General features: G+C 34.1%; 1 protein-coding gene across 1 annotated transcript in view; it reads left to right on the forward strand.

Annotated features, from left to right (window-relative positions):
* bbg (PDZ domain-containing protein big bang) overlaps positions 1–15315 on the forward strand; it is a 41695-nt gene extending 26380 nt beyond the window's left edge. The window contains exons 3-8 of the mRNA XM_013321153.1: positions 3524–3588; positions 10916–13215; positions 13338–13463; positions 13561–13642; positions 13733–13912; positions 14074–15315. Coding sequence (XP_013176607.1) covers positions 3524–3588; positions 10916–13215; positions 13338–13463; positions 13561–13642; positions 13733–13912; positions 14074–14243 — 2923 coding nt within the window. The 3' untranslated portion in view covers positions 14244–15315. The remainder of the gene's footprint in view (positions 1–3523; positions 3589–10915; positions 13216–13337; positions 13464–13560; positions 13643–13732; positions 13913–14073) is intronic.
* The last annotated feature ends 630 nt before the right edge of the window (positions 15316–15945 follow it).

Here is a 15945-nt window from a genome sequence, read left to right on the forward strand (position 1 = left end):
GGCGGGGTGCAGGCAAGCGGGGCGCGGGAGGCGAGGAGTCACGACGCGGTTAACCTAGGTTAGGCCCCGATCCAACATGGCGACTTTCGCGGCGAGTCGATTGCATTTTATTTATCCTTATTATACTACAACATTCTCTATTGCGATACCTTACCCATAGAAGGCATAATTCGTTGAAAATCACTTTAGCTTATTATGGCATTAATAAAATTTGCATGTCTAGCTGCAGCGATTAGGCAACGCGCTTTGCTGTTGCAAGGAATGCAGACTATACATAAAACTGTTCAAAGTTACGCTGACCTCTTTGTTTGCGAGTTTTCCTTAGCGATAAGTAAGCGAATATAAACTTACACATATTACTTAGCTTGTTGATATTTAAACAAGGAAATGTTATTTGTACAAAAGTCACGGAATGAAAGGATAATATTTTGTTTTTGTATTTTTGTTACGGCTCACGGCGTCGCTTCATAAAAGGAGTTCGTTGATAGCGAGTTTGCGAGGTCTCTGGTTACAAATTAAATGCAAGGCTCTAGCTGTGGTTTACTGAGCACTTCTCACTTCTTCATGTAATGGAATACCCGTTATATTGATATATTGGATATTGTATAATTTTATAAAGAACAGTTACTTAATAGGCTCTACCATAATATCTTTAATGATTTGTTTACTCACACATTTGCTCAAATTTCCGATAACAATTGTGTTTTGCGACTCTGGCTAAACGAGCTTACCATATTTACCGTTGGTTTCTGAGACTAAAATCTCTTCATAAAACATATGGTCATCCCTGTTATTATCTTTGACAAAATAGAGATAACAATATGCTTTCAATGGGTATTTTGGTCTTAGAAACCCACGGCTTGTTCTAAAAACTTTCATAAATTTACTCGTGCATATCCCACGATAATAATAGTGTAAGGAAAGTATTTATTGTAATAAATACTTGCACTAGATACACGTGTCATTAAATCATTTATGTTGTACCGTGATAGGAGGCATTTATAGTAACCTACTAAAATACTTAGAGATAGTAATTAGAACTCATAAAGAAAGTATACGCCAATAAATTACACGTGTTCCAAAAAATACGTAGACATTAGACATGTCTCATTCGGTTCGGCGTTATACATTTGATGTAAATAAATAAAATGGAATTCAGGCTTCGTTGGAATGTCAATAACATTCTGAATCTAGTCATTAGCTGTGTGTGTGGACCGTGACATTTACGAAATGAAGCTCGACAACCCGTTCTTGATCTAATTTAAAGTCTGCAAACGAATATAATATTTTCAAATTTATTTCACTAAATTGTATTAAACTTTTAATTCAGTTTTAATGAAAATATATATATTTTTTGCAGCAGCTAACTGTCTTGTAGATAATATATCCAAATATACTATAGCCTTAATAAAAAAATAATTTCAATCTAGCTTTGCCTTGGTCTAAATTCAGCCTCTACCGGGAGTGTCTAAAAGAGTTGATGGAAATCCTTATCTTATTGTTGATTATTATTTATATTACACAATATAAATTTTACTAGGAGCAAAACATAAATTAATTGTTAATTGCAAAAGATGAATCATCGGATCCGTTTTTCACGGGTGAGTCGAGTAAATTGCGATTTAGCAACAAGATAATCAATTAAGCAAGTTTATGGACGCCGCAATTGTTGATGAGATATCGAGTTGATAAACTCTTTGAATTCCTTTTTGACATTTCTCAACAAACGGTCCGATTCGACGTTCATTTGATTTGCCGGTCAGATCTAGGTTCTCGCATGACCGAGAAATCAAATAAAGGTTGGAGTTACTTTAAATGGATAAGATTTAGTTTACAGTTACGAATTCTACTTATTTATTGACGGTGCAACTATAAATCTAACTAAATGCCCGCTTCATTATATGTTTAGAAAGTTGTCTGTACAATATCTCAAAATAAATAACAGCTCTTGAGAGACATCTCAACGTACTTAAAAAGACAGTTTTTCTTTAGTTCGTCATATGTAACACCAGATGTGTTTCTCGGTATTATACAAGAAATAACAATAGTTATTATTAAACTAAGATTTAGTGCATTTTAAAATAACAAGAACAAATTATAATTAAGCTTTTTCAAATATGGTAAGACCTGGCTTTCATTTAATTATTAAACTTAAATAAAAATATTGACCAGAAGAATAAGTTCAGTAATAAAGAATATTGCATGAAGTACACTATTCAAATGTACGCACGTGTATTTGGATAATTGAATGTGTTGAATCGATTACTGGCCAAATGTTTCGCAGTAGTGATATTCGCAATATGAGTATGTAGGTTACTATCAATTTCGATGACTTCACGGAAAAATTGTAAACTCTTGTTTGGCAATAGATGATAGGCAGTTAGTCAGTTCAACGATCTCGTGTTGAATTCTTCACGGCCGTCGCCGGACTTTGAGCGAGCATTGCAAACATTCGACGACCCAGATTGCCCAGCGCTAGAAGTATCCGGGTCGTCGGTTCGATTCCCGCATCACAACGTAACTTTGTATGGTCAGGCCGTGTTTGTTCTCTCCAGGGATGTTTGAGATTCGATTTGTTTGTTAACGGCAATAGACAGCTATGAATTTACATTTTCAACATTTCATGAATATCTGTCACTTCGTGATCACGCGCGTGTTATTTTATGCAGCCATTATAGAATTGAGGCAAGGTTTCAAATAACTATGGTGGTATTTTTGATTGACAAAAAACAGTAAGGAAATATCTGGCGTGTGTTAAATAAAATGATCAAATGATGGTGATGGTAGTTAGGTAGCAGGTTATTTGTTCAAATATAGTTGACTTGCCACACTGAAATGGTGTTGAAAACGTGACTCACTTTACGATTTCAGTCTTTACCTACAACACGTAGTCTGACATTTGAGTTCAACGTCTCCTAAATCTCAAATAAGATAAGAAAAGCACACAATAACAATAAATGTAAGTGTTGGACAACAAACCTTTTGTATTTCTATGTACAGAATGATATGAAAACGTAATAGCTGAGAGGTTAAAGTACCAATTTATGCTTCAAGATTAACTTCGATTTATGTTAACAATGAATTTTATATGAATTATTACTTAATTGAAAAAAACTTTGAACTATTACATTGGCTTGCTTTATACTGAGTTACATCTCTTTAATATTCATATAGACAATAGTTTCTTAGTTTGTTCTTTTCAACCTGTCGAATCGGAGGGCGTATCAAGCGACATTTGTGACTTTACTAGCACTTCCCTACTTCCGGTGGCCGTGACGACATCGCTGTTAACTTGCTGAGCGTTATCAAATGTTACCTGTCATTATTATTGTTAGTTTTACGTTGCCATTTTATAACGGCAGGTGTATTTTATCTGTTGTAGTTATCTTATTTAGTTTTTATGATACGGTAATCTAATGGTTTTACATTCTTGTTTATTTTACATCTTTGATATAATAAAGTTCTCTTTAAGTATTGTATCTTTTCGTTTGCAAACGAGTGAAAGTATTTTTTTTTGTTTCAGAAAAAGCGTGAAGAAAGATGAAACGAAAACTCGAAAATCTTCGTTCGAAAGAAACTTTTGGGAAGGTACAGTTATGCTTTTATATTTTGCATATTTTTTTCTTTTTATTATAATTAACACGGAAATGGATATCGTACATATTGTCTATCTCACATGTAAATAATAGAAGTTATTAAAGTAAAATACTAAAGCTTTTTTACATCACAGACATATACATATACGCTTAATAAATTTTTCCTAGTAAGATAAGTGCTAATACGAATATCTTCATATTCTACTGAATACGAAAAAGATTCAACTAATTTATAGCAGCATAATCACCAGCAACGTAACCTACATAATATTCTGCTGACAATTTTTATGTTTAACAGCAATGAGGTCGAAATTTCTTTTATGTTCAAGATAAAAATAAAGTTGTTATAACCAAACAGTTATTATCTACTTCCAATTTCGGAGTGTCCGGATGTCAACCTGGTCGGAAAGTATCAATCACATTCCTCGGATGGTGAATACGATGAATCATTGACCACAATTTCGACAAGACGCTTAACAACAATAAGTTTAAATATGTTTCGGTATTGTATTGACAAGCAAAGCAAAACTAAATTTAATTTTCATGAGCTTATCACTATCGCAGATTTTATAAGAAAACAATTAGAGTACTTAACTATTTTATTGAAAATTTTCAACTTAATTTGTTAATCATGATTTAAAACTGTATTCGAACGTTGAATTGTAAGCTACAGCCTCTTGTAGTCACTATATTAAACCATTAATTTATTGAATTCTTAATAATATAGAGCACATAAGTACCAAAGAGACAGCTCTACACTATTAATATGCTTCAAGAACTTGTTTTGAATGTCGATTATAAAAGTATTGCGAAATTATGCAGAGGTATGTAAATTTGTCGATAGGTTACGTGGTTTTGTTAGAGAAACTTTATTTTTATTGCATTCCACCGGAGCTTGTATACATAAGTTTATGAATCCTTGTTGGCTTGGATTCGTGAAAGTGCACCTTGCGCCCGCGCAGCTCGCCCCGAGCCCTGGCCGACTCGCCGCCGCCGTCACACCTGTTCATTCTTCGCAAATGTCGTAATGCATTGAATCTCAACTGGTGCATTTATATCGAATGTATTTTAATTAATATTTTAAATAATAATTTCAGAATAAATATAAACTCAAATATAGAGTTTAAATCAATATTTACTTTGTTTGCAGCAAAGAATATTTTTCACAAAATGCAAAACTTGTGGAAGGTATTATACATCAATGTTTTCCATATTTTGAATTCTATTCTTTTTGATTGGAAAAATGTGGTTGCCAATTTTTGTACAAATCTAAACGATTCTTTTTTTACCTTGATCAATTGTATTATTAGTTTACATAATATGGAATGCAAAATGTAATAATAAAACTGGCATATAGTTGGCTTGACCTTAAAAATGTCGATGACCACACCATCTGTTACAATACTCTATTATGAATATTTTAAAAGAAAACATATTTTGTCCTTTCTGAAGGTAACTATTTTGTTTAAGTTTTAAAACTATAAGGAAGGTTGTATTAAATATTTCCAAATGGAAAACTGTAAGAAAGCTTCTTTTAATCCGATATAAAATTGACTTATATTATTTCCCAATAGCTTTATTCGTTTACCATTAAAACTTAATAAAACATCGAAGTGAATGCTTAATTTATTTTTAATTCGTAATTGACTGAAACAAAAATATAAAGTGAATTATAATTGCATATTCGCGAAAGTATTTCCAGTCGAATAAAAACTGTAATTCAACAGAGACGTGAACGCAAGAGGGCCAGCATTTCGATGTGCTAAAACCACTTATCCGGCTACTGTTTGAAATTGAAGTCGTGGTATTTCCTTGAAGTCCTAACAAAAACCACTTTAAATCTGGACATTGTGAGATTCTTGGAAATTTGCATCTAACCTCTTAGACCTTAAGGTTGTAAATTCAATAAAACTGAAACAAAGGGGTTTGTGATGTTCGGCATAATATGGTTTGGTGAATTCCAGGGCGTCCGGCTTCAGTCGGCCCGCATGCCGCAGGAGCAGTTTGTTTGATGTTATAGTATACGTATGTTGTGCCTCTGCCATTCACCATATGCGACACCAATCAAATAAAAAGTATCTAAATGACTGCACGCGGACGTGCAGATCTTACATAAGCCTTGATCATACAACCTTTCGAATAAATCGAGTTTTTAATAATTTAAAAATAAACACATTGTCCTCTCTATTCAATACTCGCTTAACGTCCAGTGTTTGACGTATCGAAGTGCATTTTGACCTTTATTTACGGTACGATATGACTGCGGCTATTTTGAATGTTTTATTTTATAATTACGTAAGACGTGTCGCTGGAGAAAGTTAATTTAGTTTTGAAAGTGAAATCGATTGCACTTTCTTTCAGTTATCCGTTTCATAGGTGCGTTCTTGGATTGTGATTTTAAGAAGAGATTGTTGGATAGGTTTTTAAAACATGGTTTCGTTTGACTTCCCTTTCCCATCTATTATAATAAAAATTAAATCTATATATTGTAACAATATTTATTGCATTAAAATTGTCAATATCATTTACACTATAAAATATTTATTAATAAAATGAAATGAAATAGGTAATATAAATTGCAAATATTTTTAACAAATAACAAATTAAAACTCGAGCCGTAAAAATAGACGTTAAGCGGTAATCCTCCGCCAGGATAAACCTGGCGAGAGCAAGTCGCCCGTCTGTCGGGATTAGCTTTAAGCTCTCCGCTAGACTAGAATCATAAATTGAACATATAAAAGTGTTTAATAAAAGGTAGGGAATGTAAAAAAATGTGCAAACAAGTCCGCAAACACGTCGGTGCGGTTTGAAGGCAGTGTCCGGATTGCGCGGGGTGCGGGGCGCGGGGTGCGGGATGCAGAGCGCGGGGCGGGCGGCGGAGGCTCGGGCGCATTCCAGCCTCCGCGGCCGCGACGTCACCCGGTGCATTCCTCGCAGCTAGCTTTTCTCATACCTCCGATGCGAAAGAAAGCGCGCCAGAGATCCGTATAGCTTTACCTACCTTATTGTAATAACATTTTTAAGATATTACAGGATCCGTGATATAATCATGTTGGTATACTCTAAAACAAAACAGCCTCGAACAATCAACATCTTTTTTGTTGCAAACATCAATGATAGATGTGCAAACTTAATCCAATTGTATGGAGATGTTGATCTCTATTGGTACTTAATATTAACTTACCATTGATTTATTTATCGGGTTATTATTAGCAAACTTAAAGAACTTTTAATTGGTACTTTATAAATATTTAATTTCGATTAATCTTAATAAGTTTAGGTTATACTTTTTAACATGTACGAATGCCCTTGAAGTTGATACGAGTTACATATAGGAGTAGCATTCACTTATTCCGCTTCAGTGATTAGCTTGAGAATGTTGTAGCGGAAGTAGAGCGCAGCTAAGGGCGTAGGTTCGACCCTGACATACACGGACACTGGCCAACTACTAGCCAATTTACCAAATAACTTAGGACTTGAAAACAATAATTATCAGTCAACATACGTGTGCAGCTAGGAGTAGGCTTATTTATATGTATCATCATCAGCTCACTATACGTCCCCACCGAGGAGCCGGAGCCTAACCTAAGTTAGGGGTGACTAGGCCATTTATATGTATGCTTAGTAGTTATTTATATGTTGTTAATTAAAAAGTTACGTATCGCTTCGGTCAAGTTACATTAAATCACATATAGTTTTATAATAATCTATATTTAATGTGAGTTAAGTGGGTCATAACGAATTATTTGATTTATATAAGTAATATTATATTAATATTTCATGATTATTTCTTAATTAAAAATGAAGAATTACATGCAAGTAAATTTATCTCGAAATTTAAAAAAACAGATAAGAATTACAAAGCTCGCTTGCAGATACGCGTTCTCAGAAAAAAGAAATAATAAATATAGGTACATAAAAGGATTTTAGATATTATTATTTTCGTCAGATAAACGATATTATGACATATGTATGTATTTTTACCTATCTAATGAAGATTAAAAGCTCGAATTGGTATCGAAAATATTGCTTTTTTAATATCCAACTTAATATAAAATAAAATCAATATTCTGCCACAAATACAAGTAATTAAATAAAAACGTTTTAAAAGTTTACTTAACATAAAGACAGAAGCTTTTAAAAGCTTCAACCTTTTATTTATGATATAACCTGTTCGAGGCTTGACATTTACGTCTTTTCCTGCAATACTTATTGAATCCATAAATGTTAACAAATTAATAATAATGATGTAATGTATTTGTAGTAACATATCTTTCCTTTGTAAAGTTAGATGTAATACCCAAATGACTATTAAATGTCATAGAGAGGTATACTGAAAAAAAAAACCTCAACTGAAATCATATTTTAAAATTGCCGTAATTCACAGTCGGTTGCAAACACCTGCCCTCGTGTCGTGCTTATAGTTTAACGGTCGTACATAATGATAACTCATAAGAAAATGTTGAGGCCGTAAAGCTAAGTTCTTCGATTACAAGGTCCAGGGTGGGGCGAGGGATGCGAGGCAGGCGAGGGATTTGAGGGACGCGAGGTGGCGAGGGACGCGCGGGGGAGTCGCGTGCGCAGCGCGATCCGTCCCTGGCGAGAGCAACGCCCCCGTCAAGGGCGGCGACGCTGCAAAATTCTGCAAGTCGGCGGAGGTGGCGGCGGCGGCGCGGCGGCGACTCAGTGCACCGAGCCCCGCCGCGGCGGTCCCGCGCTCGCGTCGCCGCTCCGCCGTCAATGTGCGCGCGCGCACCACCTACCCCATGTTAAATAACAGTTATTTCAGTCGTTAATCGAAACGTTGCGATTCCGCGACTCGATTCGCTCGCCTCGGTCTCTGTGACATCATACCGGCGCCGAATAAATAAACCGAATCGACTTTTGTTCTCACGGTGCGCTCGTATCATTGTTTTTGTACATTTTTCCCGAAGACGTGATGAAAGTAAATGCTTTATGAATGAACAAGAACCGAAAACGAGTTTGACAAATGAAAGTGTTGTGTTATGAATTGGTGCAAATGACGATCGAGTTGGGATCTATTGCCTGAGAAGCTCCCACAATGTTGGACATACGGAAGTTGCCCAGACGCTCTATGTCGCTCCACGGTTCGTATATGAAATAAGATGTTTGTAAAAGTGTATGCCATAACAGCTACACGATTAAATAAGAAAATCTGCGATGACCACGTTTGAAATTAGAATACATATTTTTTATCTTTAAAATAAGTTCAAGCCAATTTTAATACTTTGCATAAGACATAATAATATTAACATCGGTCAACTGAGATAAGAGAATTTGTTAATTTCACTTTTAGTTACTGAATACAGGCTAATAAAAAACGTTTACAAAATTGGTGTATAAATTTGGCATTTTCTAAATTATAAGGATCTTAATATTAACACTATAATCAACAAATTAAAGAAAAGATATATATAAAAAAACATATTATATATATAATTATTATAAGCTTTGTGAAAAATACAAATTTATTATGCTGTTATTTAAATAATTACAATTTAAGAATAGAAAGTTTTCGCTTTTAAAAAACAACGATTTTCATATTATATTCGTTTTATTTTACATCGGAAATAAATATTGAAAGGAGTTATGTTGTTCGGAAACAGGAAATTGGAAATACTGTAACCATGTATTTTTCAATCGAAGAAGGTATATAACGTAACGAAAATAATATGTATAAAATATGTTGTGAATTATGAAAATATGCGAAATAAAAAAAATAATTTACTCAACGAGTCTAACAAACTAACTAAGAATTTCTTATTGCCACCGTGATAAGTAATTTGAGTAATAGACACATCTTTCTGTAATCCGTTCTTTTCTTTTAATTATCCTATCTTCTTTCTTCTATATACGAGGAGTAATATAAATCAGACAAATATAGAAATGATATAAACATAATTTAATATGTACATAAAATTTTCATAACTTAAATCCCGACTTAAGATCGCATAATTACAAAGGTGTTTATGACGATGGTAATTACATTTATTTGCGTTAACTGCGTGCCTTGAAAAGGCAGCCATAGTTTCACGGTGTTTTTAAGTTGGCGAAGCGTCAAGTGCGCTCAACCTGAGCTTTTTTAACAGTATACTTAGCTCGAGTACTCCCGTAGGCTTCTTATTAGTTCATCTATATTATTACAAACATCATGAAATAACAATACCGTAACTGTTTAACCTACATTCTTAAAATTTAACGTAAACGAATTTTCTTTCATTATAATTTTTATACAACTGAATAAATTAATTCAATGCCTCGCTTTAATTTAGCCTTTGAGAGTGGTTTGCTGAATTATTTGAAAATGGTCGAAACAATGTAGAATTTCAGAATTCGACAGCTGTTCAAACATTGAAGTGTGCCGTATGCTTCGGGACAGATATTTTTGTATAAATTCTCGAGAAATATGTATTATCAGGAAGAGTATAGTCGCGTTCTATACTAGTTTCTACAATATATTTAAATAATGTACACAAAACGAATTATAGTGCTGGATACGAAAACATACAGTATTGTTAAAGTGCGTCACACACATTTTTTACATCCGATAGAAGAAGAAAAAGAAGGTAAATCTAAATAAAAATAGCTATTGTAAATGTGGCAATTTTTAACGTTTTAATAATATTAATTTAATGATAACTATTCCAGCATATCGTTCGAACGGAAGCCTTAGATATTTGGCTCGATTAATTCTTGCTAATTAACATCTGTAGAATCATGATGAACATGTTTAACCAGTTTTACGAGGAGGGTTATTTTATTATCGTAGTTTGTAGTCAATGAAAACCTTAAATTAAACTTTGTGACTAATAAAGTATGATAAAATACATGACGCATCACGTTGGCTAATAAGTTGGTCAACTGTAATAGGAAACTAGTGATTTATGTTGTACTGCGTTTTATATCGTCAATATTAGTTGCGCAAACAATATGTCTAGTGCAATGAATTCGAATAATTCTATTAGTACGAGCGTGCAAGTCATAGATTCAAATCATTATACGAACGCCTTGTAATTTAATTATAGCCTGGAAATTGATAAAGTGATAATTATTCCCACTTTTAACCGTAGCGGTAAACTTGTGGAAGAAATAGGAAGTAATGTAATAGGCCATACTATCAAATTTAAATTGAATTGGTGATTTCATTGTTAGCATGGGTAATTATGGAAAAAAAATTGGTGGTGACCTTGACAAAGTTATAAAAGATATCTACTTGTTATTTTTGTGATTGCATACTGCAGCTTCTGTACTCAATACTTCTTTTCTTACTTACTTAAAAATTTCATTTTCTTTTTCAGATCGCATCCACAAGAGTGATGCAGAAGATAAAAGTCTTTCAAACGATGAAACACCCCTTCCTACTTGTCCTCGACAACCTCCTGACGGTGTGGAGACTCCCTCTGACGCGGTAGACAAGGCTCCAGATCTGCCAACGAGACTGCCACCTCGACTTCCACCAGCCTTGTATACTGGAACAACGCGTCCAAGATTATCATATTTATCAAGAACACAAGATGCCAGAAGCGAAGCTAGCGTTAAAGATAAAATTGCCATGTTCTCTAATGACCTCGCAGCTTCATCTGATCGCCTGGATAAGTGTGGAACACTGCCAGTTAGAACTAAATCAACATTAAGAAAAAATACACCATCTTACTCAAACAGTTTTTCTGAAGTCTCTACATTGGACAGACGTTTGACGAAGTCTACAGATAATTTGGATGATACGCCCCGATCTTATAAGAGACATACAGATCGGCCAGAAGTGCTTGGAGCACTCGAAATAAGTAATACGGAAGTCAAAAATAGCCGATTCTCACATTCCGAGCTTACAAAAATGCCCCTGTTCTACGGAAGTACAACGACTTTACCGTCCTCTGTTGATGCATCTTTTAGTCGTAGTGTATATCACAGTCGTAGTGTAAGTGATGATACTAGCAACAAAAATGTAACGGCTCATAAGCTAGAACATATTATAGAACAAAGAAAAAAATCTTTATCAAAGCTTCGTGGACTTGTTATCCCAGAAGTTCATTCCCCGATCGTAGATCTACCTGAAATAAAAGTAAAAGATTCCATCTCTAAACCGTTCATTTTAAAATACAATCAAAACGATACTTATAAAAAAGATAATTTGACAATGACAAGATCGTTAAGTGTAAACGAAAATAAATGGAAAACGAATTTCTTGCCAAATAACATACCTAAATACTCACCTGCTTTTAAAAGGAAATCCTTGCAAGTGTACAGTCCCTCGTCACTTTCTAAGGAATCTACGCCCGAAAGGAAACTTTTAGAGAGAATCGACGTTCAAAATAAATCATATAACAAGCCTAACCTCGCAAAATCTATGAGAAGCACATTGGAATCGGGAAGCCTTTTGCAATCACCTATTAAAGACTACAAAAATGCTTTAGGTGACATTCGTGATTACAAGAATGTTGAAATCAAAATATGTACTACAACCGAAATTGTTGACAGTGACAATGAGTCTGCATTGAGTTCAGCCCAGTCAAGTTATCGATCGTCAGCATCCTCGCCTATGCATCACGTTGACGCTATAGAATCGGATAGCTCTCGCCTTTCCCCAAGAATTTCACACTACACATCTTACTCCCTCGTTAAGTCAGAAATTCCTTCTAAATCTTCTAATACAGAGAAGAATGGCGAGGAATTTATCAAACGTAAAGTTTGCCGTTCTGTATCTTCAGACACTAACATATCTCTCAGTTCTTCGGCAGGATCTGCCGCCACTTCTGGATCACAAGCGAGCTGCAGTTCGCTTGAGAGTTCTGTTGCTGACTCAGATAAGAGAAAAGTTTCAAAAGTTTACAACGTAGATACCATAAATAGAAGAAATATCCTAGCTTCAGCTAAATGTAGGAGCGGAAGAGATATAAATCTGAAATCACCAGTCGTTGAAACGAAATTCTCACATGAGTCTTACAACAGATCTCCTAGTCCTACACTGAAATCGTCTGAACGTCTTTCTACACTCACATCTTCGGTGAGTGCTATAACGAATAAAGGCGAGACCAGACGACGTAACAAAGTAATCGCGGAATCCGATTCTGACACCGACGATGATGCTCATGCCAGAAACAGGAAAACTGAGTACAAAGCTTCACGATTGAAACGAAACTCAAGTATTTCTAACAAGAGTAAACAAAATGAAAATATCTACGAACCTTCGAAAATTGAAGAGGGGTCTAAACTTAGCAAAGAAAAAAATATCCAAGAATTCAAAAAAGCAAATTCAGAATATTCCAATGAAAATAAATCAAATAACTTAGCCTCGTACACTCAATCCGTGCAGAGAAACAATGAGGTTCAAAAAAGGAAAGAGATTGAAACCGTAACGACAAAGAAAACTGTTACAAGCAATATTGACGTTGTCGATAATGTGAAGCCATTATTGGCTTATGAAAAGTCTGATAAAATTATTAACAATAAAAAAGAAGTGAGTAATAACAAAATTGACAACAAACTTAATGATCAGTCCAAGACTTCGACTTCCATAATCAGGCTGAAGAAAGCAGTTGGCTCGGGCGTAGGAGTTATACTGGCTGGGGGCACAGATTGCGAAGCAAAGGACGTTACGGTTAGTATTTCAAAAATGAAAAAAAAGTACTTGTATATTGTTGTTAAAAATATTTTAAATTAAATTAATTAGTAATCAATCGTATGTTCTATGTAATATTGAGTAATTTTTATATATTTTAGGTACATCGTGTTTTGGCTGACAGTGTAGCAGCAAAAGCAGGTCTGAAGAGAGGAGCAAAAATTAAAGCCATAAATGGCTGTACTATGATAGGTCTTACGCACGCGCAATCAGTCACAATTCTTAAGGTATTTTACTACGAAAAAATACAACAGTTAGCCTCAATCACATTCAGGCGAGTAAATGTTATTAGTATATTGGACTAAGTTTTCGTTTTGTTCACAGGAACAACGTTCTGAAGTAATTATTGAAATTGAGGATGAAACCGCAACAAACGACAGTAAAACGGGATGCGGCTCTGAAAAAGGTACAATATGAAATCTAACAATAGAAATGATGAAAGAAGAAACCATTTATAATACAATTCGGTCTTAACATTATGCTTTTATCTTAACAGCGGAGTCGAAGGATCGTCATAAGAGGGACGAAGTACCCGTCAAAGAAGATAGCTCCAGTGATATAGTTACTGTAATACTGGAGAAAGCCGGCGGTGGGACAGGACTCGGTTTCGGCTTAGACGGTGGTCGGGATTCGCCGCACGGTGACCGGCCTTTGACTATCAAAAAACTGTTTGCAGGTATTTTTTGAACTTTATTATTGCTCGATCTTTATGTGAAAATTAATGTCGGACATTGTTCTCTAGAGATTATTATTAAGTTTAATGGTAATCTTAAATCAAATTATTGATATCTCTTTTATCATTTAAGATAATTTAACAATTTTATTTTTATTTTCTAGGTGGCGCGGCTGCTCAAAGCGGTCGTATTCTTGTCGGTGCAGAACTTCTTTCCGCTGGGGGTCAGTCTATGGAGACATTCACGCGAACCCAAGCTTGGGCAGCTTTGAAATCGTTGCCCGCCGGTCCTGTTGCCTTGGTACTAAGAAATCCTAAGGGTACTAAAGCCTGATGTTATCGTTAAAGAACAGCTTTTTGGATGTGTTAAAGGTACACGTAGATGATTCAACTTAGCTTGGCGCTCAGTGTGTATGCTTGTAAAAGGAACTAAACCTCCATGCACCATGGTAGGTTGAACTATCTAAGTAGTATATAGTGAATGGAGATTGTTTGGATCAGTTGCCCAAGGCGAATGAATGTGATGATGACTGAAAGAGGGAATATTTTGATATTTACATACTTACGTAATATTTTTTTTTATAAAACAATAAAAGATAAAAAGAATAGATTAAGTTGAGACATAATAATTTTGATATTGAAAGCAACGACAAGTAAGTAACTTGTTACATGCATTAGTCAGTATTGTTTAGATTTTTGTAAATAGAAATTACTCTTTATTACTTACAATTTAATCCTAACATGATACAAATATATTTTCTTACGTAGGACCTTTTTAAGACTGTATCCCATTTTATTTGTTAAATTGTTTATTTATTAATTCGATTAATATAAAACTAGTCTGTACAATGAAATTTTGTGATGTTAAACATTTCTTAATACTAGGCATTGTACTTAAATATAGGTATTGAATAAAAAGACGAATACATCGATATATTGTTGAGTGCCATCTTGAAATAAATGTCTAGAAATATTCACTAACATTTTAAAATATTTTTCATTTGGTACTACAACGATTTAAACAATTTTAATCTCAATTATTTTAAGAAAGGATAGTAACTTACGTGCTTTGTAACCCAGTCAATGTTTGCAAACAGTATATTATAATTTTGTTTAACCAATTAAGTAAATAATCATTTATAACATTCAAGGAATATCTTGCTTCAATTCACTTGCCATTAATATTCATGTACCCAAGCCGTATCTTACCATTAACTTAGTTTGTAACTTGATTAACAAATAATTGTATATAGTTTTTATTATCATTTTTTAAATTGTTACAAACATTAAAACAACAATACCTATTTAGTACTTATTTTGTATTGATTACTTGAGTAATATAAAAACCTATATTTATATTGACAAAATTATATTCTTGTAACGTTAATAAACATGATACATTTTTCTATTTTTGTTTTCTTTACCCGTAAGTAACTTTTTGTGTAGTTATTTAAAAAAGCTGTTATATTCCTGTCGATAATGATTAATTAAGGTTTGACATAACTCGCACAAGGTACCGAAATAAATACATTAACTTAAAATAAACGAAGTGAACAGACAGTTTACACAAATGATTTAAAGTCGTGATGTTGCAAATTGCAATAAAGTTTGCTGCAGATGTAATGCAGGTTCGCTGCAGAACTTATTGCATCACTTTAAAGTTGCAAATTTTAAAAGAATTATCTGTTACGATTGGAGAAAAATTTACGAAACGAATGCATTAAAGATGATTTGGTCTCTGTTTGATAAGATTTAAAAAAGAAAACAGCATAAAATGCTTATCGTTGCTTATGCGTATCGTTTAATGGTAAAAAGTCAGATTAAGAGAACAAACGCAATGCTATAAAAACTTTATCACGCGTTAATTGCACTAACATTATAAATAATGTTTGGATTGATCGATGGATCTTTGTTTGAAGGTATCTCCAGAACGGTTGAACGAATCTCGACGAAATTCGGCGTACATATTGAACATAGTGGAAGGACATATAAGCTACTAATTATGTTTTTTTAAATTCCGCGCGGACGGTATCGCG

This window comes from Papilio xuthus, unplaced genomic scaffold (assembly GCF_000836235.2).
Source record: "Papilio xuthus unplaced genomic scaffold, Pxut_1.1 DF825946.1, whole genome shotgun sequence".
Taxonomy (NCBI): Eukaryota; Metazoa; Arthropoda; class Insecta; order Lepidoptera; family Papilionidae; genus Papilio; species Papilio xuthus.